Below are 24,898 nucleotides of genomic sequence, written 5' to 3'. Positions count from 1 at the left end.
CATGTCTCTGCTGTGGTCCAGGACCTCAAAGAGGAGATGAAGGAGATGAGGAAGGTCAGTGTGGCACCAGTGCGAGTCACAGGCCCCCAGGTCAGAGCCCGTCGTCCCCCTGCTAGAGAGAGAGGGTACACCCCACGAGCTGAGCTGTGGTTTTTCCTGTGTGAGCATGGGGAAGACATGAGAAGGTGGGATGGGAAACCCACCTCTGTCCTGGCAGCGCGGGTGCGTGAACTCAAGGAGGGAGGCACTAACCGAGGGGGTTCCGCTAAGGTGAAAGTAGCCTCAGCCTCCCGTGACCGAGCTGCCAGGTATTACAGACAGGAGGATGATATGTCAGATCCCCTCGAAGGTACCTCTAGTATGTATGCCCAGGGAAAGAATGATAACCAGGGCTAGAGGGGCCCTGCCTCTAGCCAGGAAGAGGCACGGGAGAACCGGGTTTTCTGGATGGTGTGGATCCGATGGCCTGGCACATCAGAGCCACAAAAATATGATGCATTGGTTGATAGTGGGGCACAGTGTACTTTAATGCCATCGGGACATGTGGGGGCAGAACCTGTATCCATCGCAGGGGTGACCGGGGGATCACAGCAGTTGACCCTTTTGGAAGCTGAGGTGAGCCTGACTGGGAAGGAGTGGCAAAAGCATCCGATTGTGACCGGCCCAGAGGCCCCGTGTATTCTGGGCATAGACTTCCTCCGGAATGGCTATTACAAAGACCCAAAGGGACTCAGGTGGGTGTTTGGGATTGCTGCTGTGGAGGCAGAGGGCATTAGGCAGTTGAACACCCTGTCTGGACTGTCTGAGAATCCTTCTGCAGTTGGGCTCCTGAAAGTGGAAGAGCAACGAGTGCCAATTGCCACCTCGACAGTGCACCGCCGGCAGTATCGGACAAATCGAGATGCTGTGATTCCCATCCACAAGATGATTCGTGAGCTGGAGAGCCAAGGGGTGGTCAGCAAGACCCACTCACCCTTCAACAGCCCCATTTGGCCTGTGCGCAAGTCTGATGGGGAATGGAGATTGACTGTGGACTATCGTGGCTTGAATGAAGTGACTCCACCGCTGAGCGCTGCTGTGCCCGACATGTTGGAGCTCCAGTATGAGCTGGAGTCCAAAGCAGCAAAGTGGTATGCCACTATTGACATTGCCAATGCATTTTTCTCCATTCCTCTGGCAGCAGAGTGCAGGCCTCAGTTTGCTTTCACCTGGAGGGGTGTGCAGTACACCTGGAACCGACTGCCCCAGGGGTGGAAGCACAGTCCCACCATCTGCCATGGACTGATCCAGGCTGCACTGGAAAAGGGTGAGGCCCCAGAACATCTGCAGTACATTGATGACATCATTGTGTGGGGGAACACCGCAACAGAAGTGTTTGAGAAGGGAGAGAGAATAATCCAAATTCTCCTAAAAGCTGGTTTCACCATCAAGAAGAGCAAAGTCAAGGGGCCTGCCCGAGAGATCCAGTTCCTGGGAGTGAAGTGGCAAGATGGACGGCGTCAGATTCCCACTGAGGTCATCAATAAGATCACTGCGATGTCTCCACCAACCAACAAGAAGGAAACACAGGCTTTCCTAGGCGCCATAGGTTTCTGGAGGATGCACATTCCTGAGTACAGCCAGATTGTGAGCCCTCTCTACCTGGTTACCCGCAAGAAGAACGATTTCCACTGGGGCCCTGAACAGCAGCAAGCCTTTGCCCAGATCAAGCAGGAAATCGCTCACGCCGTAGCCCTTGGCCCAGTCAGGACAGGACCAGAGGTGAAGAACGTGCTCTACTCTGCAGCCGGGAACAATGGTCTGTCCTGGAGCCTCTGGCAGAAGGTGCCTGGTGAGACTCGAGGCCGACCGCTGGGATTCTGGAGCCGAAGCTACAGAGGGTCCGAAGCCAACTACACTCCCACAGAGAAAGAAATCTTGGCAGCCTATGAAGGAGTCCAAGCTGCCTCAGAGGTAATTGGAACTGAGGCACAACTCCTCCTGGCACCCCGACTACCAGTGCTGGGGTGGATGTTCAAAGGAAAGGTTCCCTCCACGCATCACGCCACTGATGCTACTTGGAGCAAATGGATTGCCCTCATCACGCAGCGCGCCCGAATTGGAAACCCAAGTCGCCCTGGGATCTTGGAAATAATTACAAACTGGCCAGAAGGTGAGACTTTTGGGTTATCTTCTGAAGAAGAAGAGGAGCAGGTGACGCGTGCCGAAGAAGCCCCACCATACAACGAGCTACCAGAGAGTGAAAGACAATATGCCCTCTTCACTGATGGTTCCTGCCGAATTGTAGGCGCTAGCCGGAAATGGAAAGCCGCTGTATGGAGCCCCACACGACAAGTTGCACAGGCTACGGAAGGAGAAGGTGGATCGAGCCAATTTGCTGAACTCAAAGCCGTTCAATTAGCTCTGGACATTGCTGAAAGAGAGAAGTGGCCAAAGCTCTACCTTTACACTGATTCATGGATGGTAGCCAATGCTCTGTGGGGTTGGCTGGAAAGGTGGAATAAGGCAAAATGGCAGCGCAGAGGAAAACCAATCTGGGCTGCTGAGGAGTGGAAAGACATTGCCGCTCGAGTAGAGAAGCTATCTGTGAAGGCCCGTCATGTAGATGCTCACATTCCCAAGAGCCGGGCTAATGAAGAACATCGTAATAACAAGCAGGTAGATCAGGCTGCGAAAATAGAGGTGTCCCAGATAGACCTGGATTGGCAACATAAAGGAGAGTTGTTCCTAGCTCGATGGGCCCATGATGCCTCAGGCCATCAGGGCAGAGATGCCACCTATAAGTGGGCACGAGACCGAGGGGTGGATCTGACCATGGACAGTATCTCCCAGGTGATCCATGACTGTGAGACATGCGCTGCGATCAAGCAGGCCAAGCGGGTGAAGCCCCTGTGGTATGGTGGGCGGTGGTCCAAATACAAGTATGGGGAGGCCTGGCAGATTGATTACATCACAATGCCTCAAACCCGCCAAGGCAAGCGCCATGTGCTCACAATGGTAGAAGCCACCACAGGATGGCTGGAGACCTACCCTGTGCCTCACGCTACTGCCCGGAACACCATCCTGGGCCTTGAAAAGCAAGTCCTTTGGAGGCACGGTACCCCTGAGAGAATTGAATCTGACAATGGGACTCATTTTAAGAACAGCCTTATAAACACCTGGGCTAGAGAACATGGCATTGAGTGGGTGTACCACATCCCTTACCATGCACCAGCAGCTGGGAAGGTTGAGCGGTGTAATGGACTGCTTAAAACCACCTTGAAGGCACTGGGTGGGGGGAGTTTCAAAAACTGGGAGGTGCATTTAGCAAAAGCCACCTGGTTAGTTAACACCCGAGGCTCCACCAGCCGAGCCGGCCCTGCCCAATCCGAACCCCTACAAACAACAGATGGGGATAAGGTTCCAGTGGTGCACATGAGAGGTATGCTTGGAAAAACTGTTTGGGTAAAATCTGCCTTGAGCAAAGACAAACCCATCCGTGGGGTTGTTTTTGCTCAGGGACCAGGTTGTACCTGGTGGGTGATGCAAAGGGATGGAGAGACCCGATGCATACCGCAAGGGGACCTTGTTTTAGGGTGAACTACCCATGGCTCTGTACTTGTATCAGTATCAGCATGTACATATGTATATAATTTAGGTGATGCTTGTATTTATATGGTTAAAAAGTTAAGTTTCATGTAACATGTTAGTATGGAAAAAATTCGGGGTGGATAATGTTGGGGTTTTACTTTAGTCCTAGTTTTTTTTCTGTTAAAGGAATTTTTTCCCATAGCATGTTGCTAGGAGATAAATGGCCATACTTGAGAGGAGATAGCCATACTTAAGAAAGACAAAAGGGCCCGTCCAGGCTTTTGTTTTCACCTGGCGGGCAGTTCAGTTCGCTCTCAGCGTCTGGAGAGAGAAGCCGCGGAGAGAAGAGCTGCTGGTTCCCGTTTTCGGCGTCTTTCCTTTCTGCTGGAAACAACACCGGGATCCCAAGGCTGCTTTCCCTGCCCTGCTAGAGGCTGGGGCTGGGGCCGCCCTGCACCGCTGCTGTTTCGAGCCTTCGCTACTCTGTAGCCGTGCTCACCCTGCCTGCCTGGAGCCCCGGGGGGTTCCCCTTTTGGATACATCTCGTCTGCCACCCGGGATTTGTGTTTGTGCCTGCAGCTCCGGCCTGCCAGTCCAGCCTGCGGTTCCGGGAGTCCAGGACCGGCTGACCAGCCGGGATTTGTGAAGTTTTTTTTGTTCCATCCTTCCCCGGGATCCCAGGGCACCAAAGCAGCCGCGGGAGAACCATCGCACCTGCCCTGCTCACCGGGAGCCGCCAGCGATCCCTGTCGGCTGCGAGCGGAACTGCACCCGAGGGGAAATAGCCTGACAGCCGAGAAGGCTGGGACTGGGTTTGTGTTTGCTGTTACTGCCATAGTTGTTGTTGTTTTGTTCGACTGGTTATATATCTACCTATCTATCTATCTATATATATATATAGTAAAGAACTGTTATTCCTATTTCCCACATCTTTGCCTAAAGACCCTTGATTCCAAAATCATAACTCAGAGGGAAAGGGGTTACATCTGCCACTCCAAGGGAGGCTTCTGCCTTCCTTAGCAGACACCTGTCTTTCAAACCGAGACAGACATAAAATTATTTATTTTTCTGCTTTTCTCATACACGCATAACGCTTTGCGTTTGCTTTAGCAAACTGCCTTATAACAAGCTCCAAGTTGCTTTCTCTTTTATTTTCTCTTCTCTGTCCACGGCACACATGGGATTGATAGAGTGGCTTGGTGGGCACCATCCATGCAGCCAAGGTCAACCTTGGGACAGCTGGTCATCCAGCCCAGGCCAAGAGCAGGAACGAGCTGCAGAAGCGGGCATGGGCTGTTGGCCAAAGGGAGACGTATTAGAGGGGAAGCAAGACCACAAAGCATATCTGACCCACTTCCCGAATGCTCCAGAACACCAGGCTGCACATGAAAACTCACGTGCTGTCACGCAGAGATGAGGGAGAGAGGTGCATGTGTACAAGAAGAACAAGTGTGATGTCCTGAGAACTTTGCCACAAACAAACCCACAGGAATGACACAGGTTCACCTCACGTGCCCGCATGGAATGCCACCAGACCATGATGCGAGCATTCTGCCGACTCTGACGTGTTTATGTCCTGGAAATACTTGGGCCTCTCATCCCGGCCCTAACAGAAGTCTTCACATAGGAACGCACACGGCAGAAGCCAGGAAATGAAAAGGCCGCACTGCAGGAAACCAGGACACAGCCCCTGCCATTAGCTGGGATGGTGCACATTTGCCATGAGCTGGTCACAAAATTATTACTTCCACCAAGGTGCTACTGGGCCTGAGGCAGTGCAGGACTGCTATAAAAGGCAGCCCAAGTCTCTGCTCTCACATCCACTTCTCTCACCTCCTCCTCCTCCTCAGGAATCAGGTGAGTGGGAAGCCTCCAATCCTTCTCCTCCTGCTTCCAGCCCAGCTCTTTCCTGGCTGGAGGTCTCAGCTGATCGGGGCTGTCAGAGCCCAGGGCTGGGAGCTGCTTCTGCTGGGAGAAGGCAGGGGGGAGAAGATCTTGTGCAGAGAGAGGCTGGGACTTGGCTGAGGTGGCTCCTGGGCTTTGAGGTGGGCAGTGCAGTGTGGGCCAGGAGGTGCCTTGGCTGCAGGGTGCTTGGGGCAGTGCTGCTTCTCAAGCGTCCTAACATTCTGCTTCTCCCTGCCCTCTGTGCCAGGTGCACCTGGGACCCCGAGCCATGTCCTGCAACCCTTGCTGCCAGCCCTGCGGCCCCTGCCCGCTGGCCAACAGCTGCAATGAGTGCTGTGTCAGGCAGTGCCAGAGCTCCACCGTGGCCATCCAGCCCTCCCCAGTGGTGGTGACCCTGCCCGGGCCCATCCTCAGCTCCTTCCCACAGAACACCGTGGTGGGATCCTCCACCTCCGCTGCCGTTGGCAGCATCCTCAGCTCTGGCGGAGTGCCCATCAACTCTGGCGGCTTTGACATCTCCTGCATCACCAGCGGCTATGGCAGCAGATGCTGTCCCCCCTGCTAAATCTGCTGGCAACATCCTCGAGCAAGAACCTCCACGACCTCAGAACGTGGGGCTGGACTGAAGATGGATCTTGGGAACAACCTATTTAACCCCTTGGATTACTGCTGTTTTTTTCCACTCTCTTCCCCTCCCTCCCTTTCCTGTCCACACCACTCAATGCCAGCCTACTGGGACCTGTTGGCCTCCCTGCCTTCCTCTGCAGGCCAGGCAGACGGACACCCCCACTGCACCTCAGTGGCTGCTCCTGGTGTCCTCTGTGAGCCTGTTCTTCCTTAGACTCAATAAAGTTGTTTTGCATCCAAACCTGGGCCTCTGCTTTCTCCTTCCTTGTGTGGGAACTCCTCCAGTGAGCTCAGGGCAAAAGGTGGAAACAGCAGAGGGTGGACACTTCACGGTGGATTTTAATTTGTGCCTTTTCCGTTGGAGCTGACAAACACATCCCTGGCTTCTCCAAAATGGGGACCAGCAGGAGAGGATGATGTTAAAAGGTCACCGGTGAGGGAATGGCAATCAGCAATGCCTGGGGATAGTCCACAACGTCCTCTCTTCAAACAGCTTCCTCACAATAAGCCTTCGGCCCAGCTTCTGTGCACACACGCAGGGCTGAGGGGTTTCACTGGCTCAACCAAGCATGAGGACAGAACCAAAACCCTCCTCCCATCGTGCTGGCAGCTGCCACTTTTTCCCCTTCTGGATGTGGGAGAGGAGCAAATCTTCCACTTTCCTGCCTCCACTTCCCAGACATGGTCAAACTCTTTTCTCCACATGCCTCGTGCTCTTTGACAGCATCCTTCTCCCATAGCTCCTGGCTCAGGACAAAGGCCACTGTGGCCACAGGACTCCCCCATCTCCACAGAGCCACCAGAACACGGTAACCTCCAACTTTCTCCATGAGGCAGGAGCAAGGACCCCGGGAAAGAGCAGAGTGTCCCAAGGCTGTTGGGATGCAGCATCAAAGGGATGGCCTGGCTTTGGGGTTGTCCTCGGTGTGCCGTGAGGGCCGTGGCCCTCTCCAGGTCCCTGCCGATAACGCGGGGCTGAGTGTGTGCGAGTGGCTGGCACTGCTGGGCAGGGAAGTCCCTACGGGGCTTGGAATGGCTGGGCTGAGACGTGAGCTCAGGCACAGCTGTGCACACACACACAGACACACAGACACACGGGCACTGACACATTGCCAGCCTGCCCAGGTGTGCACAGAGATGAAGCCAGACGCACAGACCCCAGCAAACGTGCGCAGGCACACGGGCAGGGGGCTGCACACAAGTGCTCTGCCCTGTGCACAACGATCCCCGAGTAGGCCAGAGGCTCTCAGGGGGTGTTCCCACGAGTGCACAAGCACAGGGATGTGCAGGCACTGGCACACACTGGGGCACAGCCACGCTGCCACGCACATTATTGCGGGGCAGCACATGGGGCACAGGCCATGGCAAGGGATGTGCCTCAGGAGCAGCTGGGGAGCTGCCAGCCAGAGCAGGGACACAGCACTCCAAGCAGGACACAAGCTCAGGCAGCAGTGCTACAGGAGTCTCGTGGATTGTGCAGGCCGAGGAGGAAGGCAAAGAGGTTCTACCCCATGGGAAAAGCACACCGGGGAACCCTTGGGCGACAAGTCAAAGAGCAGAGGGCTGGGAGCAGATGAGGCCCTTCCAGTCAGCAGGAATTAGAAAAAAGCTGGCAGGGATAAATCACCAGAGTGCCCCAGGCTGGCATCACCTGCCTCCTTGACATTCTGCAATTAATTCATAATTTCATAATTTCTGCTCACCGACACATCCTTGCCCTCAGGACAAATGGAATCTCACATACCAGCTCTCAGAAGAAGTGTCCGCAAGGGAATGGGAATGATGTAGGCCAGGAAATGCAAAGTCATGGTAGAGGGAACCAGCAAGTCATGCCATAGCATTCCCAGAGATCTTTCCATTCATTGGGATCACACAGGAAATTTATCACTCAGGCAGCACGGACTTTGAGCCCTGAGGCACTGTGGGGCCAGCATAAAAGGCAGCCTAACCGGTGGCTGTCTCATCCACTTCTGTCACCTCCTGCTCCTTGGGAACCAGGTGAGTTGGAAGCCCCTTTCTCCTCCACCCTCTCTAGGACAGGGTTGAGCTTTCCAGCCCTTGTTGCCGCTCCTTGTTCTTCTGGGGTGTTCTCCGATGGTGCTCGTGTGGGCAGAGGGGAGAGCGTGTGTTCTGGCCAGAGGCTGAGGCTGGGCTGAGGTGCTTCTTTGCATCCAGGCTGGGCAGGAGCACGGCTGGGGCTGGCTGAGCTCTGAAGGAGCGTGCTGGGCTGAGGCCCAGGATCCCCAGTTTGGGCCCGCACAGGCTGCAGCTGCGCAAGCAGCAGGGGCCTTGTGTTGCTGGGGGTGCCTTGCGGGCTGTGTCTCAGGTGTGCGTGTGCTCTGCTTCCTCCCGGCCCTCTGTGCCAGGTGCAGCGCCAGGCTCGAGACATGTCCTGCCCTGAGAAGTGCCAGCAGTGCCAGCCCTGCAACCCTTGCTGCCAGTCCTGCGGCCCCTGCCCGCTGGCCAGCAGCTGCAATGAGTGCTGTGTCAGGCAGTGCCAGAGCTCCACCGTCGTCATTGAGCCGCCTGCTGTGCTGGTGACCCTGCCCGGGCCCATCCTCAGCTCCTTCCCACAGAACACCGTGGTGGGATCCTCCACCTCCGCTGCCGTTGGCAGCATCCTCAGCTCTGAAGGAGTGCCCATCAGCTCCGGGGGCTTTGACATCTCCTGCATCACCAGCCGCTATGGTGAAAGATGTTGTTGTCCCTGCTAAAGCTGCTGCCGCCACCAACATCCTCAGGCAAGAACCTCCACGACCTCAGAACATGGTGCTGGACTGAAGACAGAACTTTAAGCCTCTGGATTTAGAGCTTCTGCCTATTGTTTCCTCTCCTCTCTTTTTTCTCTTCCTTTTCCTTTCCTGTCAGCACCACTCAATGCCAGCCCTAGTGGGACCTGCTGGCCTCCTTCCCTCTGCAGGCCGGCCGGATTGACACCCTCACTGCATCTTAGTGGCTGCTCCTGGTGCCCTCTGTGAGCCTCCTCCTTTTCTTCTTTTGACTCAATAAAGTTGGTTTTGCATTCAAACTTTGGCCTCTGATTTCTCCTTCTTCCTGTTGCAACTCTTCCTGTTTGCCCATTGGAAAAAGTGGAGGAAGCTCAGCACTGGAATCCCGGCAGTGCAATTTTCTTTGTTCTCTTGGAGCCGACAAAGATGTGCCTCACTGTGAGGGTGGTGCGGCACTGTAGGAAATTGCCCAGAAAAGTTTTGGATGCCTCAACCGTGGAAGTGTGCAAGGCCAGTTTGGACAGCTCTTTGATCAACCCGGTTTAGTGGGTGGCATCAGTGCCCATCTGCTGAGGGCAGCGGGAGTGGAAATAAATGATCTTTAAGTTCCCTTCCAGCCCAGACCATTTCTAATGACATACGCTTTCACAGAGGCATCACCAGAGTGACAAATGTGCTCAGGGTTGGGCAGCGCTGAGTCCCCTTTGGACAGCCTTGGAAGTGACTCAGTCAGACACGGCGGGAGACGCTGGACTCCTCCCACAGAGCCCATTCCTGCAGCCTTATTTACAAAGTTGGCCTTCCTGAGCAACCACTACACGTGAGGAAGCCCTGCTTCCTGGGAAGTGGCCAGCCATCACTTCCTGAGGGAAGTTGGACATAAAATTATTTATTTTTCTGCTTTTCTCATACACGCATAACGCTTTGCGTTTGCTTTAGCAAACTGCCTTATAACAAGCTCCAAGTTGCTTTCTCTTTTATTTTCTCTTCTCTGTCCACGGCACACATGGGATTGATAGAGTGGCTTGGTGGGCACCATCCATGCAGCCAAGGTCAACCTTGGGACAGCTGGTCATCCAGCCCAGGCCAAGAGCAGGAACGAGCTGCAGAAGCGGGCATGGGCTGTTGGCCAAAGGGAGACGTATTAGAGGGGAAGCAAGACCACAAAGCATATCTGACCCACTTCCCGAATGCTCCAGAACACCAGGCTGCACATGAAAACTCACGTGCTGTCACGCAGAGATGAGGGAGAGAGGTGCATGTGTACAAGAAGAACAAGTGTGATGTCCTGAGAACTTTGCCACAAACAAACCCACAGGAATGACACAGGTTCACCTCACGTGCCCGCATGGAATGCCACCAGACCATGATGCGAGCATTCTGCCGACTCTGACGTGTTTATGTCCTGGAAATACTTGGGCCTCTCATCCCGGCCCTAACAGAAGTCTTCACATAGGAACGCACACGGCAGAAGCCAGGAAATGAAAAGGCCGCACTGCAGGAAACCAGGACACAGCCCCTGCCATTAGCTGGGATGGTGCACATTTGCCATGAGCTGGTCACAAAATTATTACTTCCACCAAGGTGCTACTGGGCCTGAGGCAGTGCAGGACTGCTATAAAAGGCAGCCCAAGTCTCTGCTCTCACATCCACTTCTCTCACCTCCTCCTCCTCCTCAGGAATCAGGTGAGTGGGAAGCCTCCAATCCTTCTCCTCCTGCTTCCAGCCCAGCTCTTTCCTGGCTGGAGGTCTCAGCTGATCGGGGCTGTCAGAGCCCAGGGCTGGGAGCTGCTTCTGCTGGGAGAAGGCAGGGGGGAGAAGATCTTGTGCAGAGAGAGGCTGGGACTTGGCTGAGGTGGCTCCTGGGCTTTGAGGTGGGCAGTGCAGTGTGGGCCAGGAGGTGCCTTGGCTGCAGGGTGCTTGGGGCAGTGCTGCTTCTCAAGCGTCCTAACATTCTGCTTCTCCCTGCCCTCTGTGCCCTCTGGGACCCCGAGCCATGTCCTGCTGCCAGCCCTGCAACCCTTGCTGCCAGCCCTGCGGCCCCTGCCCGCTGGCCAACAGCTGCAATGAGTGCTGTGTCAGGCAGTGCCAGAGCTCCACCGTGGCCATCCAGCCCTCCCCAGTGGTGGTGACCCTGCCCGGGCCCATCCTCAGCTCCTTCCCACAGAACACCGTGGTGGGATCCTCCACCTCCGCTGCCGTTGGCAGCATCCTCAGCTCTGGCGGAGTGCCCATCAACTCTGGCGGCTTTGACATCTCCTGCATCACCAGCGGCTATGGCAGCAGATGCTGTCCCCCCTGCTAAATCTGCTGGCAACATCCTCGAGCAAGAACCTCCACGACCTCAGAACGTGGGGCTGGACTGAAGATGGATCTTGGGAACAACCTATTTAACCCCTTGGATTACTGCTGTTTTCTTCCACTCTCTTCCCCTCCCTCCCTTTCCTGTCCACACCACTCAATGCCAGCCTACTGGGACCTGTTGGCCTCCCTGCCTTCCTCTGCAGGCCAGGCAGACGGACACCCCCACTGCACCTCAGTGGCTGCTCCTGGTGTCCTCTGTGAGCCTGTTCTTCCTTAGACTCAATAAAGTTGTTTTGCATCCAAACCTGGGCCTCTGCTTTCTCCTTCCTTGTGTGGGAACTCCTCCAGTGAGCTCAGGGCAAAAGGTGGAAACAGCAGAGGGTGGACACTTCACGGTGGATTTTAATTTGTGCCTTTTCCGTTGGAGCTGACAAACACATCCCTGGCTTCTCCAAAATGGGGACCAGTAGGAGAGGATGATGTTAAAAGGTCACCGGTGAGGGAATGGCAATCAGCAATGCCTGGGGATAGTCCACAACGTCCTCTCTTCAAACAGCTCCCTCACAATAAGCCTTCGGCCAGCTTCTGTGCACACACGCAGGGCTGAGGGGTTTCACTGGCTCAACCAAGCATGAGGACAGAACCAAAACCCTCCTCCCATCGCGCTGGCAGCTGCCACTCTTTCCCCTTCTGGATGTGGGAGAGGAGCAAATCTTCCACCTTCCTGCCTCCACTTCCCAGACATGGTCAAACTCTTTTCTCCACATGCCTCGTGCTCTTTGACAGCATCCTTCTCCCATAGCTCCTGGCTCAGGACAAAGGCCACTGTGGCCACAGGACTCCCCCATCTCCACAGAGCCACCAGAACACGGTAACCTCCAACTTTCTCCATGAGGCAGGAGCAAGGACCCTGGGAAAGAGCAGAGTGTCCCAAGGCTGTTGGGATGCAGCATCAAAGGGATGGCCTGGCTTTGGGGTTGTCCTCGGTGTGCCGTGAGGGCCGTGGCCCTCTCCAGGTCCCTGCCGATAATGCGGGGCTGAGTGTGTGCGAGTGGCTGGCACTGCTGGGCAGGGAAGTCCCTACGGGGCTTGGAATGGCTGGGCTGAGACGTGAGCTCAGGCACAGCTGTGCACACACACACAGACACACAGACACACGGGCACTGACACATTGCCAGCCTGCCCAGGTGTGCACAGAGATGAAGCCAGACGCACAGACCCCAGCAAACGTGCGCAGGCACACGGGCAGGGGGCTGCACACAAGTGCTCTGCCCTGTGCACAACGATCCCCGAGTAGGCCAGAGGCTCTCAGGGGGTGTTCCCACGAGTGCACAAGCACAGGGATGTGCAGGCACTGGCACACACTGGGGCACAGCCACGCTGCCACGCACATTATTGCGGGGCAGCACATGGGGCACAGGCCATGGCAAGGGATGTGCCTCAGGAGCAGCTGGGGAGCTGCCAGCCAGAGCAGGGACACAGCACTCCAAGCAGGACACAAGCTCAGGCAGCAGTGCTACAGGAGTCTCGTGGATTGTGCAGGCCGAGGAGGAAGGCAAAGAGGTTCTACCCCATGGGAAAAGCACACCGGGGAACCCTTGGGCGACAAGTCAAAGAGCAGAGGGCTGGGAGCAGATGAGGCCCTTCCAGTCAGCAGGAATTAGAAAAAAGCTGGCAGGGATAAATCACCAGAGTGCCCCAGGCTGGCATCACCTGCCTCCTTGACATTCTGCAATTAATTCATAATTTCATAATTTCTGCTCACCGACACATCCTTGCCCTCAGGACAAATGGAATCTCACATACCAGCTCTCAGAAGAAGTGTCCGCGAGGGAATGGGAATGATGTAGGCCAGGAAATGCAAAGTCATGGTAGAGGGAACCAGCAAGTCATGCCATAGCATTCCCAGAGATCTTTCCATTCATTGGGATCACACAGGAAATTTATCACTCAGGCAGCACGGACTTTGAGCCCTGAGGCACTGTGGGGCCAGCATAAAAGGCAGCCTAACCGGTGGCTGTCTCATTCACTTCTGTCACCTCCTGCTCCTTGGGAACCAGGTGAGTTGGAAGCCCCTTTCTCCTCCACCCTCTCTAGGACAGGGTTGAGCTTTCCAGCCCTTGTTGCCGCTCCTTGTTCTTCTGGGGTGTTCTCCGATGGTGCTCGTGTGGGCAGAGGGGAGAGCGTGTGTTCTGGCCAGAGGCTGAGGCTGGGCTGAGGTGCTTCTTTGCATCCAGGCTGGGCAGGAGCACGGCTGGGGCTGGCTGAGCTCTGAAGGAGCGTGCTGGGCTGAGGCCCAGGATCCCCAGTTTGGGCCCGCACAGGCTGCAGCTGCGCAAGCAGCAGGGGCCTTGTGTTGCTGGGGGTGCCTTGTGGGCTGTGTCTCAGGTGTGCGTGTGCTCTGCTTCCTCCCTGCCCTCTGTGCCAGGTGCAGCGCCAGGCTCGAGACATGTCCTGCCCTGAGAAGTGCCAGCAGTGCCAGCCCTGCAACCCTTGCTGCCAGTCCTGCGGCCCCTGCCCGCTGGCCAACAGCTGCAATGAGTGCTGTGTCAGGCAGTGCCAGAGCTCCACCGTCGTCATTGAGCCGCCTGCTGTGCTGGTGACCCTGCCCGGGCCCATCCTCAGCTCCTTCCCACAGAACACCGTGGTGGGATCCTCCACCTCCGCTGCCGTTGGCAGCATCCTCAGCTCTGAAGGAGTGCCCATCAGCTCCGGGGGCTTTGACATCTCCTGCATCACCAGCCGCTATGGTGAAAGATGTTGTCGTCCCTGCTAAAGCTGCTGCCGCCACCAACATCCTCAGGCAAGAACCTCCACGACCTCAGAACATGGTGCTGGACTGAAGACAGAACTTTAAGCCTCTGGATTTAGAGCTTCTGCCTATTGTTTCCTCTCCTCTCTTTTTTCTCTTCCTTTTCCTTTCCTGTCAGCACCACTCAATGCCAGCCCTAGTGGGACCTGCTGGCCTCCTTCCCTCTGCAGGCCGGCCGGATTGACACCCTCACTGCATCTTAGTGGCTGCTCCTGGTGCCCTCTGTGAGCCTCCTCCTTTTCTTCTTTTGACTCAATAAAGTTGGTTTTGCATTCAAACTTTGGCCTCTGATTTCTCCTTCTTCCTGTTGCAACTCTTCCTGTTTGCCCATTGGAAAAAGTGGAGGAAGCTCAGCACTGGAATCCCGGCAGTGCAATTTTCTTTGTTCTCTTGGAGCCGACAAAGATGTGCCTCACTGTGAGGGTGGTGCGGCACTGTAGGAAATTGCCCAGAAAAGTTTTGGATGCCTCAACCGTGGAAGTGTGCAAGGCCAGTTTGGACAGCTCTTTGATCAACCCGGTTTAGTGGGTGGCATCAGTGCCCATCTGCTGAGGGCAGCGGGAGTGGAAATAAATGATCTTTAAGTTCCCTTCCAGCCCAGACCATTTCTAATGACATACGCTTTCACAGAGGCATCACCAGAGTGACAAATGTGCTCAGGGTTGGGCAGCGCTGAGTCCCCTTTGGACAGCCTTGGAAGTGACTCAGTCAGACACGGCGGGAGACGCTGGACTCCTCCCACAGAGCCCATTCCTGCAGCCTTATTTACAAAGTTGGCCTTCCTGAGCAACCACTACACGTGAGGAAGCCCTGCTTCCTGGGAAGTGGCCAGCCATCACTTCCTGAGGGAAGTTGGACATAAAATTATTTATTTTTCTGCTTTTCTCATACACGCATAACGCTTTGCGTTTGCTTTAGCAAACTGCCTTATAACAAGCTCCAAGTTGCTTTCTCTTTTATTTTCTCTTCTCTGTCCACGGCACACATGGGATTGATAGAGTGGCTTGGTGGGCACCATCCATGCAGCCAAGGCCAACCTTGGGACAGCTGGTCATCCAGCCCAGGCCAAGAGCAGGAACGAGCTGCAGAAGCGGGCATGGGCTGTTGGCCAAAGGGAGACGTATTAGAGGGGAAGCAAGACCACAAAGCATATCTGACCCACTTCCCGAATGCTCCAGAACACCAGGCTGCACATGAAAACTCACGTGCTGTCACGCAGAGATGAGGGAGAGAGGTGCATGTGTACAAGAAGAACAAGTGTGATGTCCTGAGAACTTTGCCACAAACAAACCCACAGGAATGACACAGGTTCACCTCACGTGCCCGCATGGAATGCCACCAGACCATGATGCGAGCATTCTGCCGACTCTGACGTGTTTATGTCCTGGAAATACTTGGGCCTCTCATCCCGGCCCTAACAGAAGTCTTCACATAGGAACGCACACGGCAGAAGCCAGGAAATGAAAAGGCCGCACTGCAGGAAACCAGGACACAGCCCCTGCCATTAGCTGGGATGGTGCACATTTGCCATGAGCTGGTCACAAAATTATTACTTCCACCAAGGTGCTACTGGGCCTGAGGCAGTGCAGGACTGCTATAAAAGGCAGCCCAAGTCTCTGCTCTCACATCCACTTCTCTCACCTCCTCCTCCTCCTCAGGAATCAGGTGAGTGGGAAGCCTCCAATCCTTCTCCTCCTGCTTCCAGCCCAGCTCTTTCCTGGCTGGAGGTCTCAGCTGATCGGGGCTGTCAGAGCCCAGGGCTGGGAGCTGCTTCTGCTGGGAGAAGGCAGGGGAGAGAAGATCTTGTGCAGAGAGAGGCTGGGACTTGGCTGAGGTGGCTCCTGGGCTTTGAGGTGGGCAGTGCAGTGTGGGCCAGGAGGTGCCTTGGCTGCAGGGTGCTTGGGGCAGTGCTGCTTCTCAAGCGTCCTAACATTCTGCTTCTCCCTGCCCTCTGTGCCAGGTGCACCTGGGACCCCGAGCCATGTCCTGCAACCCTTGCTGCCAGCCCTGCGGCCCCTGCCCGCTGGCCAACAGCTGCAATGAGTGCTGTGTCAGGCAGTGCCAGAGCTCCACCGTGGCCATCCAGCCCTCCCCAGTGGTGGTGACCCTGCCCGGGCCCATCCTCAGCTCCTTCCCACAGAACACCGTGGTGGGATCCTCCACCTCCGCTGCCGTTGGCAGCATCCTCAGCTCTGGCGGAGTGCCCATCAACTCTGGCGGCTTTGACATCTCCTGCATCACCAGCGGCTATGGCAGCAGATGCTGTCCCCCCTGCTAAATCTGCTGGCAACATCCTCGAGCAAGAACCTCCACGACCTCAGAACGTGGGGCTGGACTGAAGATGGATCTTGGGAACAACCTATTTAACCCCTTGGATTACTGCTGTTTTCTTCCACTCTCTTCCCCTCCCTCCCTTTCCTGTCCACACCACTCAATGCCAGCCTACTGGGACCTGTTGGCCTCCCTGCCTTCCTCTGCAGGCCAGGCAGACGGACACCCCCACTGCACCTCAGTGGCTGCTCCTGGTGTCCTCTGTGAGCCTGTTCTTCCTTAGACTCAATAAAGTTGTTTTGCATCCAAACCTGGGCCTCTGCTTTCTCCTTCCTTATGTGGGAACTCCTCCAGTGAGCTCAGGGCAAAAGGTGGAAACAGCAGAGGGTGGACACTTCACGGTGGATTTTAATTTGTGCCTTTTCCGTTGGAGCTGACAAACACATCCCTGGCTTCTCCAAAATGGGGACCAGTAGGAGAGGATGATGTTAAAAGGTCACCGGTGAGGGAATGGCAATCAGCAATGCCTGGGGATAGTCCACAACGTCCTCTCTTCAAACAGCTCCCTCACAATAAGCCTTCGGCCAGCTTCTGTGCACACACGCAGGGCTGAGGGGTTTCACTGGCTCAACCAAGCATGAGGACAGAACCAAAACCCTCCTCCCATCGCGCTGGCAGCTGCCACTCTTTCCCCTTCTGGATGTGGGAGAGGAGCAAATCTTCTACCTTCCTGCCTCCACTTCCCAGACATGGTCAAACTCTTTTCTCCATATGCCTCGTGCTCTTTGACAGCATCCTTCTCCCATAGCTCCTGGCTCAGGACAAAGGCCACTGTGGCCACAGGACTCCCCCATCTCCACAGAGCCACCAGAACACGGTAACCTCCAACTTTCTCCATGAGGCAGGAGCAAGGACCCCGGGAAAGAGCAGAGTGTCCCAAGGCTGTTGGGATGCAGCATCAAAGGGATGGCCTGGCTTTGGGGTTGTCCTCGGTGTGCCGTGAGGGCCGTGGCCCTCTCCAGGTCCCTGCCGATAACGCGGGGCTGAGTGTGTGCGAGTGGCTGGCACTGCTGGGCAGGGAAGTCCCTACGGGGCTTGGAATGGCTGGGCTGAGACGTGAGCTCAGGCACAGCTGTGCACACACACACAGACACACAGACACACGGGCACTGACACATTGCCAGCCTGCCCAGGTGTGCACAGAGATGAAGCCAGACGCACAGACCCCAGCAAACGTGCGCAGGCACACGGGCAGGGGGCTGCACACAAGTGCTCTGCCCTGTGCACAACGATCCCCGAGTAGGCCAGAGGCTCTCAGGGGGTGTTCCCACGAGTGCACAAGCACAGGGATGTGCAGGCACTGGCACACACTGGGGCACAGCCACGCTGCCACGCACATTATTGCGGGGCAGCACATGGGGCACAGGCCATGGCAAGGGATGTGCCTCAGGAGCAGCTGGGGAGCTGCCAGCCAGAGCAGGGACACAGCACTCCAAGCAGGACACAAGCTCAGGCAGCAGTGCTACAGGAGTCTCGTGGATTGTGCAGGCCGAGGAGGAAGGCAAAGAGGTTCTACCCCATGGGAAAAGCACACCGGGGAACCCTTGGGCGACAAGTCAAAGAGCAGAGGGCTGGGAGCAGATGAGGCCCTTCCAGTCAGCAGGAATTAGAAAAAAGCTGGCAGGGATAAATCACCAGAGTGCCCCAGGCTGGCATCACCTGCCTCCTTGACATTCTGCAATTAATTCATAATTTCATAATTTCTGCTCACCGACACATCCTTGCCCTCAGGACAAATGGAATCTCACATACCAGCTCTCAGAAGAAGTGTCCGCGAGGGAATGGGAATGATGTAGGCCAGGAAATGCAAAGTCATGGTAGAGGGAACCAGCAAGTCATGCCATAGCATTCCCACAGATCTTTCCATTCATTGGGATCACACAGGAAATTTATCACTCAGGCAGCACGGACTTTGAGCCCTGAGGCACTGTGGGGCCAGCATAAAAGGCAGCCTAACCGGTGGCTGTCTCATTCACTTCTGTCACCTCCTGCTCCTTGGGAACCAGGTGAGTTGGAAGCCCCTTTCTCCTCCACCCTCTCTAGGACAGGGTTGAGCTTTCCAGCCCTTGTTGCCGCTCCTTGTTCTTCTGGGGCGTTCTCCGATGGTGCTCGTGTGGGCAGAGGGGAGAGCGTGTGTTCTGGCCAGAGGCTGAGGCTGGGCTGAGGTGCTTCTTTGCATCCAGGCTGGGCAGGAGCACGGCTGGGGCTGGCTGAGCTCTGAAGGAGCGTGCTGGGCTGAGGCCCAGGATCCCCAGTTTGGGCCCGCACAGGCTGCAGCTGCGCAAGCAGCAGGGGCCTTGTGTTGCTGGGGGTGCCTTGCGGGCTGTGTCTCAGGTGTGCGTGTGCTCTGCTTCCTCCCTGCCCTCTGTGCCAGGTGCAGCGCCAGGCTCGAGACATGTCCTGCCCTGAGAAGTGCCAGCAGTGCCAGCCCTGCAACCCTTGCTGCCAGTCCTGCGGCCCCTGCCCGCTGGCCAGCAGCTGCAATGAGTGCTGTGTCAGGCAGTGCCAGAGCTCCACCGTCGTCATTGAGCCGCCTGCTGTGCTGGTGACCCTGCCCGGGCCCATCCTCAGCTCCTTCCCACAGAACACCGTGGTGGGATCCTCCACCTCCGCTGCCGTTGGCAGCATCCTCAGCTCTGAAGGAGTGCCCATCAGCTCCGGGGGCTTTGACATCTCCTGCATCACCAGCCGCTATGGTGAAAGATGTTGTCGTCCCTGCTAAAGCTGCTGCCGCCACCAACATCCTCAGGCAAGAACCTCCACGACCTCAGAACATGGTGCTGGACTGAAGACAGAACTTTAAGCCTCTGGATTTAGAGCTTCTGCCTATTGTTTCCTCTCCTCTCTTTTTTCTCTTCCTTTTCCTTTCCTGTCAGCACCACTCAATGCCAGCCCTAGTGGGACCTGCTGGCCTCCTTCCCTCTGCAGGCCGGCCGGATTGACACCCTCACTGCATCTTAGTGGCTGCTCCTGGTGCCCTCTGTGAGCCTCCTCCTTTTCTTCCTTAGACACAATAAAGTTGGTTTTGCATTCAAACTTTGGCCTCTGATTTCTCCTTCTTCCTGTTGCAACTCTTCCTGTTTGCCCATTGGAAAAAGTGGAGGAAGCTCAGCACTGGAATCCCGGCAGTGCAATTTTCTTTGTTCTCTTGGAGCCGACAAAGATGTGCCTCACTGTGAGGGTGGTGAGGCACTGTAGGAAATTGCCCAGAAAAGTTTTGGATGCCTCAACCGTGGAAGTGTGCAAGGCCAGTTTGGACAGCTCTTTGATCAACCCGGTTTAGTGGGTGGCGTCAGTGCCCATCTGCTGAGGGCAGCGGGAGTGGAAATAAATGATCTTTAAGTTCCCTTCCAGCCCAGACCATTTCCAATGACATACGCTTACACAGAGGCATCACCAGAGTGACAAATGTGCTCAGGGTTGGGCAGCGCTGAGTCCCCTTTGGACAGCCTTGGAAGTGACTCAGTCAGACACGGCGGGAGACGCTGGACTCCTCCCACAGAGCCCATTCCTGCAGCCTTATTTACAAAGTTGGCCTTCCTGAGCAACCACTACACATGAGGAAGCCCTGCTTCCTGGGAAGTGGCCAGCCATCACTTCCTGAGGGAAGTTGGACATAAAATTATTTATTTTTCTGCTTTTCTCATACACGCATAACGCTTTGTGTTTGCTTTAGCAAACTGCCTTATAACAAGCTCCAAGTTGCTTTCTCTTTTATTTTCTCTTCTCTGTCCACGGCACACATAGGAATTGATAGAGTGGCTTGGTGGGCACCATCCATGCAGCCAAGGCCAACCTTGGGACAGCTGGTCATCCAGCCCAGGCCAAGAGCAGGAACGAGCTGCAGAAGCGGGCATGGGCTGTTGGCCAAAGGGAGACGTATTAGAGGGGAAGCAAGACCACAAAGCATATCTGACCCACTTCCCGAATGCTCCAGAACACCAGGCTGCACATGAAAACTCACGTGCTGTCACGCAGAGATGAGGGAGAGAGGTGCATGTGTACAAGAAGAACAAGTGTGATGTCCTGAGACTTTGCCACAAACAAACCCACAGGAATGACACAGGTTCACCTCACGTGCCCGCATGGAATGCCACCAGACCATGATGCGAGCATTCTGCCAATTCTGACGTGTTTATGTCCTGGAAATACTTGGGCCTCTCATCCCGGCCCTAACAGAAGTCTTCACATAGGAACGCACACGGCAGAAGCCAGGAAATGAAAAGGCCGCACTGCAGGAAACCAGGACACAGCCCCTGCCATTAGCTGGGATGGTGCACATTTGCCATGAGCTGGTCACAAAATTATTACTTCCACCAAGGTGCTACTGGGCCTGAGGCAGTGCAGGACTGCTATAAAAGGCAGCCCAAGTCTCTGCTCTCACATCCACTTCTCTCACCTCCTCCTCCTCCTCAGGAATCAGGTGAGTGGGAAGCCTCCAATCCTTCTCCTCCTGCTTCCAGCCCAGCTCTTTCCTGGCTGGAGGTCTCAGCTGATCGGGGCTGTCAGAGCCCAGGGCTGGGAGCTGCTTCTGCTGGGAGAAGGCAGGGGGGAGAAGATCTTGTGCAGAGAGAGGCTGGGACTTGGCTGAGGTGGCTCCTGGGCTTTGAGGTGGGCAGTGCAGTGTGGGCCAGGAGGTGCCTTGGCTGCAGGGTGCTTGGGGCAGTGCTGCTTCTCAAGCGTCCTAACATTCTGCTTCTCCCTGCCCTCTGTGCCAGGTGCACCTGGGACCCCGAGCCATGTCCTGCAACCCTTGCTGCCAGCCCTGCGGCCCCTGCCCGCTGGCCAACAGCTGCAATGAGTGCTGTGTCAGGCAGTGCCAGAGCTCCACCGTGGCCATCCAGCCCTCCGCAGTGGTGGTGACCCTGCCCGGGCCCATCCTCAGCTCCTTCCCACAGAACACCGTGGTGGGATCCTCCACCTCCGCTGCCGTTGGCAGCATCCTCAGCTCTGGCGGAGTGCCCATCAACTCTGGCGGCTTTGACATCTCCTGCATCACCAGCGGCTATGGCAGCAGATGCTGTCCCCCCTGCTAAATCTGCTGGCAACATCCTCGAGCAAGAACCTCCACGACCTCAGAACGTGGGGCTGGACTGAAGATGGATCTTGGGAACAACCTATTTAACCCCTTGGATTACTCTTCCCCTCCCTCCCTTTCCTGTCTGCACCACTCAATGCCAGCCTACCTGTTGGCCTCCCTGCCTTCCTCTGCAGGCCAGGCAGACGGACACCCCCACTGCACCTCAGTGGCTGCTCCTGGTGTCCTCTGTGAGCCTGTTCTTCCTTAGACTCAATAAAGTTGTTTTGCATCCAAACCTGGGCCTCTGCTTTCTCCTTCCTTGTGTGGGAACTCCTCCAGTGAGCTCAGGGCAAAAGGTGGAAACAGCAGAGGGTGGACACTTCACGGTGGATTTTAATTTATGCCTTTTCCATTGGAGCTGACAAACACATCCCTGGCTTCTCCAAAATGGGGACCAGTAGGAGAGGATGATGTTAAAAGGTCACCGGTGAGGGAATGGCAATCAGCAATGCCTGGGGATAGTCCACAACGTCCTCTCTTCAAACAGCTTCCTCACAATAAGCCTTCGGCCCAGCTTCTGTGCACACACGCAGGGCTGAGGGGTTTCACTGGCTCAACCAAGCATGAGGACAGAACCAAAACCCTCCTCCCATCGTGCTGGCAGCTGCCACTTTTTCCCCTTCTGGATGTGGGAGAGGAGCAAATCTTCCACCTTCCTGCCTCCACTTCCCAGACATGGTCAAACTCTTTTCTCCACATGCCTCGTGCTCTTTGACAGCATCCTTCTCCCATAGCTCCTGGCTCAGGACAAAGGCCACTGTGGCCACAGGACTCCCCCATCTCCACAGAGCCACCAGAACACGGTAACCTCCAACTTTCTCCATGAGGCAGGAGCAAGGACCCCGGGAAAGAGCAGAGTGTCCCAAGGCTGTTGGGATGCAGCATCAAAGGGATGGCCTGGCTTTGGGGTTGTCCTCGGTGTGCCGTGAGGGCCGTGGCCCTCTCCAGGTCCCTGCCGATAACGCGGGGCTGAGTGTGTGCGAGTGGCTGGCACTGCTGGGCAGGGAAGTCCCTACGGGGCTTGGAATGGCTGGGCTGAGACGTGAGCTCAGGCACAGCTGTGCACACACACACAGACACACAGACACACGGGCACTGACACATTGCCAGCCTGCCCAGGTGTGCACAGAGATGAAGCCAGACGCACAGACCCCAGCAAACGTGCGCAGGCACACGGGCAGGGGGCTGCACACAAGTGCTCTGCCCTGTGCACAACGATCCCCGAGTAGGCCAGAGGCTCTCAGGGGGTGTTCCCACGAGTGCACAAGCACAGGGATGTGCAGGCACTGGCACACACTGGGGCACAGCCACACTGCCACGCACATTATTGCGGGGCAGCACATGGGGCACAGGCCATGGCAAGGGATGTGCCTCAGGAGCAGCTGGGGAGCTGCCAGCCAGAGCAGGGACACAGCACTCCAAGCAGGACACAAGCTCAGGCAGCAGTGCTACAGGAGTCTCGTGGATTGTGCAGGCCGAGGAGGAAGGCAAAGAGGTTCTACCCCATGGGAAAAGCACACCGGGGAACCCTTGGGCGACAAGTCAAAGAGCAGAGGGCTGGGAGCAGATGAGGCCCTTCCAGTCAGCAGGAATTAGAAAAAAGCTGGCAGGGATAAATCACCAGAGTGCCCCAGGCTGGCATCACCTGCCTCCTTGACATTCTGCAATTAATTCATAATTTCATAATTTCTGCTCACCGACACATCCTTGCCCTCAGGACAAATGGAATCTCACATACCAGCTCTCAGAAGAAGTGTCCGCGAGGGAATGGGAATGATGTAGGCCAGGAAATGCAAAGTCATGGTAGAGGGAACCAGCAAGTCATGCCATAGCATTCCCAGAGATCTTTCCATTCATTGGGATCACACAGGAAATTTATCACTCAGGCAGCACGGACTTTGAGCCCTGAGGCACTGTGGGGCCAGCATAAAAGGCAGCCTAACCGGTGGCTGTCTCATCCACTTCTGTCACCTCCTGCTCCTTGGGAACCAGGTGAGTTGGAAGCCCCTTTCTCCTCCACCCTCTCTAGGACAGGGTTGAGCTTTCCAGCCCTTGTTGCCGCTCCTTGTTCTTCTGGGGTGTTCTCCGATGGTGCTCGTGTGGGCAGAGGGGAGAGCGTGTGTTCTGGCCAGAGGCTGAGGCTGGGCTGAGGTGCTTCTTTGCATCCAGGCTGGGCAGGAGCACGGCTGGGGCTGGCTGAGCTCTGAAGGAGCGTGCTGGGCTGAGGCCCAGGATCCCCAGTTTGGGCCCGCACAGGCTGCAGCTGCGCAAGCAGCAGGGGCCTTGTGTTGCTGGGGGTGCCTTGCGGGCTGTGTCTCAGGTGTGCGTGTGCTCTGCTTCCTCCCGGCCCTCTGTGCCAGGTGCAGCGCCAGGCTCGAGACATGTCCTGCCCTGAGAAGTGCCAGCAGTGCCAGCCCTGCAACCCTTGCTGCCAGTCCTGCGGCCCCTGCCCGCTGGCCAGCAGCTGCAATGAGTGCTGTGTCAGGCAGTGCCAGAGCTCCACCGTCGTCATTGAGCCGCCTGCTGTGCTGGTGACCCTGCCCGGGCCCATCCTCAGCTCCTTCCCACAGAACACCGTGGTGGGATCCTCCACCTCCGCTGCCGTTGGCAGCATCCTCAGCTCTGAAGGAGTGCCCATCAGCTCCGGGGGCTTTGACATCTCCTGCATCACCAGCCGCTATGGTGAAAGATGTTGTCGTCCCTGCTAAAGCTGCTGCCGCCACCAACATCCTCAGGCAAGAACCTCCACGACCTCAGAACATGGTGCTGGACTGAAGACAGAACTTTAAGCCTCTGGATTTAGAGCTTCTGCCTATTGTTTCCTCTCCTCTCTTTTTTCTCTTCCTTTTCCTTTCCTGTCAGCACCACTCAATGCCAGCCCTAGTGGGACCTGCTGGCCTCCTTCCCTCTGCAGGCCGGCCGGATTGACACCCTCACTGCATCTTAGTGGCTGCTCCTGGTGCCCTCTGTGAGCCTCCTTCTTTTCTTCCTTAGACACAATAAAGTTGGTTTTGCATTCAAACTTTGGCCTCTGATTTCTCCTTCTTCCTGTTGCAACTCTTCCTGTTTGCCCATTGGAAAAAGTGGAGGAAGCTCAGCACTGGAATCCCGGCAGTGCAATTTTCTTTGTTCTCTTGGAGCCGACAAAGATGTGCCTCACTGTGAGGGTGGTGCGGCACTGTAGGAAATTGCCCAGAAAAGTTTTGGATGCCTCAACCGTGGAAGTGTGCAAGGCCAGTTTGGACAGCTCTTTGATCAACCCGGTTTAGTGGGTGGCATCAGTGCCCATCTGCTGAGGGCAGCGGGAGTGGAAATAAATGATCTTTAAGTTCCCTTCCAGCCCAGACCATTTCTAATGACATACGCTTTCACAGAGGCATCACCAGAGTGACAAATGTGCTCAGGGTTGGGCAGCGCTGAGTCCCCTTTGGACAGCCTTGGAAGTGACTCAGTCAGACACGGCGGGAGACGATGGACTCCTCCCACAGAGCCCATTCCTGCAGCCTTATTTACAAAGTTGGCCTTCCTGAGCAACCACTA

General features: G+C 55.9%; 5 protein-coding genes and 3 pseudogenes across 5 annotated transcripts; all 8 read left to right on the top strand.

Moving 5' to 3' along the window:
* The first annotated feature begins 5,291 nt into the window (after window positions 1–5,291).
* Window positions 5,292–6,040, top strand: LOC138099361 (feather keratin Cos1-2-like; annotated as a pseudogene).
* A 2,449-nt stretch (window positions 6,041–8,489) lies between these two features.
* LOC138099114 (feather keratin Cos2-2-like) lies at window positions 8,490–9,036 on the top strand. Its single transcript, XM_068996177.1, has 2 exons — window positions 8,490–8,790; window positions 9,023–9,036. Exons 1-2 carry the CDS (start codon window positions 8,490–8,492, stop codon window positions 9,034–9,036), a joined length of 315 nt encoding a protein of 104 aa, XP_068852278.1.
* Window positions 9,037–10,381: 1,345 nt separating this feature from the next.
* Window positions 10,382–11,136, top strand: LOC138099324 (feather keratin Cos1-2-like; annotated as a pseudogene).
* A 2,448-nt stretch (window positions 11,137–13,584) lies between these two features.
* On the top strand, window positions 13,585–14,131 carry LOC138099113 (feather keratin Cos2-2-like). Its single transcript, XM_068996176.1, has 2 exons — window positions 13,585–13,885; window positions 14,118–14,131. Exons 1-2 carry the CDS (start codon window positions 13,585–13,587, stop codon window positions 14,129–14,131), a joined length of 315 nt encoding a protein of 104 aa, XP_068852277.1.
* A 1,345-nt stretch (window positions 14,132–15,476) lies between these two features.
* LOC138099362 (feather keratin Cos1-2-like) lies at window positions 15,477–16,225 on the top strand (annotated as a pseudogene).
* A 2,448-nt stretch (window positions 16,226–18,673) lies between these two features.
* LOC138099112 (feather keratin Cos2-2-like) lies at window positions 18,674–19,220 on the top strand. Its single transcript, XM_068996175.1, has 2 exons — window positions 18,674–18,974; window positions 19,207–19,220. The coding sequence occupies exons 1-2, from the start codon at window positions 18,674–18,676 to the stop codon at window positions 19,218–19,220; spliced, it is 315 nt and encodes a 104-aa protein (XP_068852276.1).
* A 1,797-nt stretch (window positions 19,221–21,017) lies between these two features.
* Window positions 21,018–21,314, top strand: LOC138099110 (feather keratin Cos1-2-like). Its single transcript, XM_068996174.1, has one exon. It carries the CDS (start codon window positions 21,018–21,020, stop codon window positions 21,312–21,314), a length of 297 nt encoding a protein of 98 aa, XP_068852275.1.
* Window positions 21,315–23,739: 2,425 nt separating this feature from the next.
* Window positions 23,740–24,286, top strand: LOC138099109 (feather keratin Cos2-2-like). The gene is made up of 2 exons (XM_068996173.1): window positions 23,740–24,040; window positions 24,273–24,286. The coding sequence occupies exons 1-2, from the start codon at window positions 23,740–23,742 to the stop codon at window positions 24,284–24,286; spliced, it is 315 nt and encodes a 104-aa protein (XP_068852274.1).
* The last annotated feature ends 612 nt before the right edge of the window (window positions 24,287–24,898 follow it).

The sequence above is a fragment of the Aphelocoma coerulescens genome, chromosome 27 (genome assembly GCF_041296385.1).
Source record: "Aphelocoma coerulescens isolate FSJ_1873_10779 chromosome 27, UR_Acoe_1.0, whole genome shotgun sequence".
NCBI classification, from domain to species: domain Eukaryota; kingdom Metazoa; phylum Chordata; class Aves; order Passeriformes; family Corvidae; genus Aphelocoma; species Aphelocoma coerulescens.
This window is presented reverse-complemented; position numbering and strand designations above follow the sequence as displayed.

Bases quoted from the DNA above. Each gene is read 5' to 3' on its own strand.
- LOC138099110 (XM_068996174.1), top strand. From the start codon at position 21,018: ATGTCCTGCAACCCTTGCTGCCAGCCCTGCGGCCCCTGCCCGCTGGCC.
- LOC138099109 (XM_068996173.1), top strand. From the start codon at position 23,740: ATGTCCTGCCCTGAGAAGTGCCAGCAGTGCCAGCCCTGCAACCCTTGC.
- LOC138099114 (XM_068996177.1), top strand. From the start codon at position 8,490: ATGTCCTGCCCTGAGAAGTGCCAGCAGTGCCAGCCCTGCAACCCTTGC.
- LOC138099113 (XM_068996176.1), top strand. From the start codon at position 13,585: ATGTCCTGCCCTGAGAAGTGCCAGCAGTGCCAGCCCTGCAACCCTTGC.
- LOC138099112 (XM_068996175.1), top strand. From the start codon at position 18,674: ATGTCCTGCCCTGAGAAGTGCCAGCAGTGCCAGCCCTGCAACCCTTGC.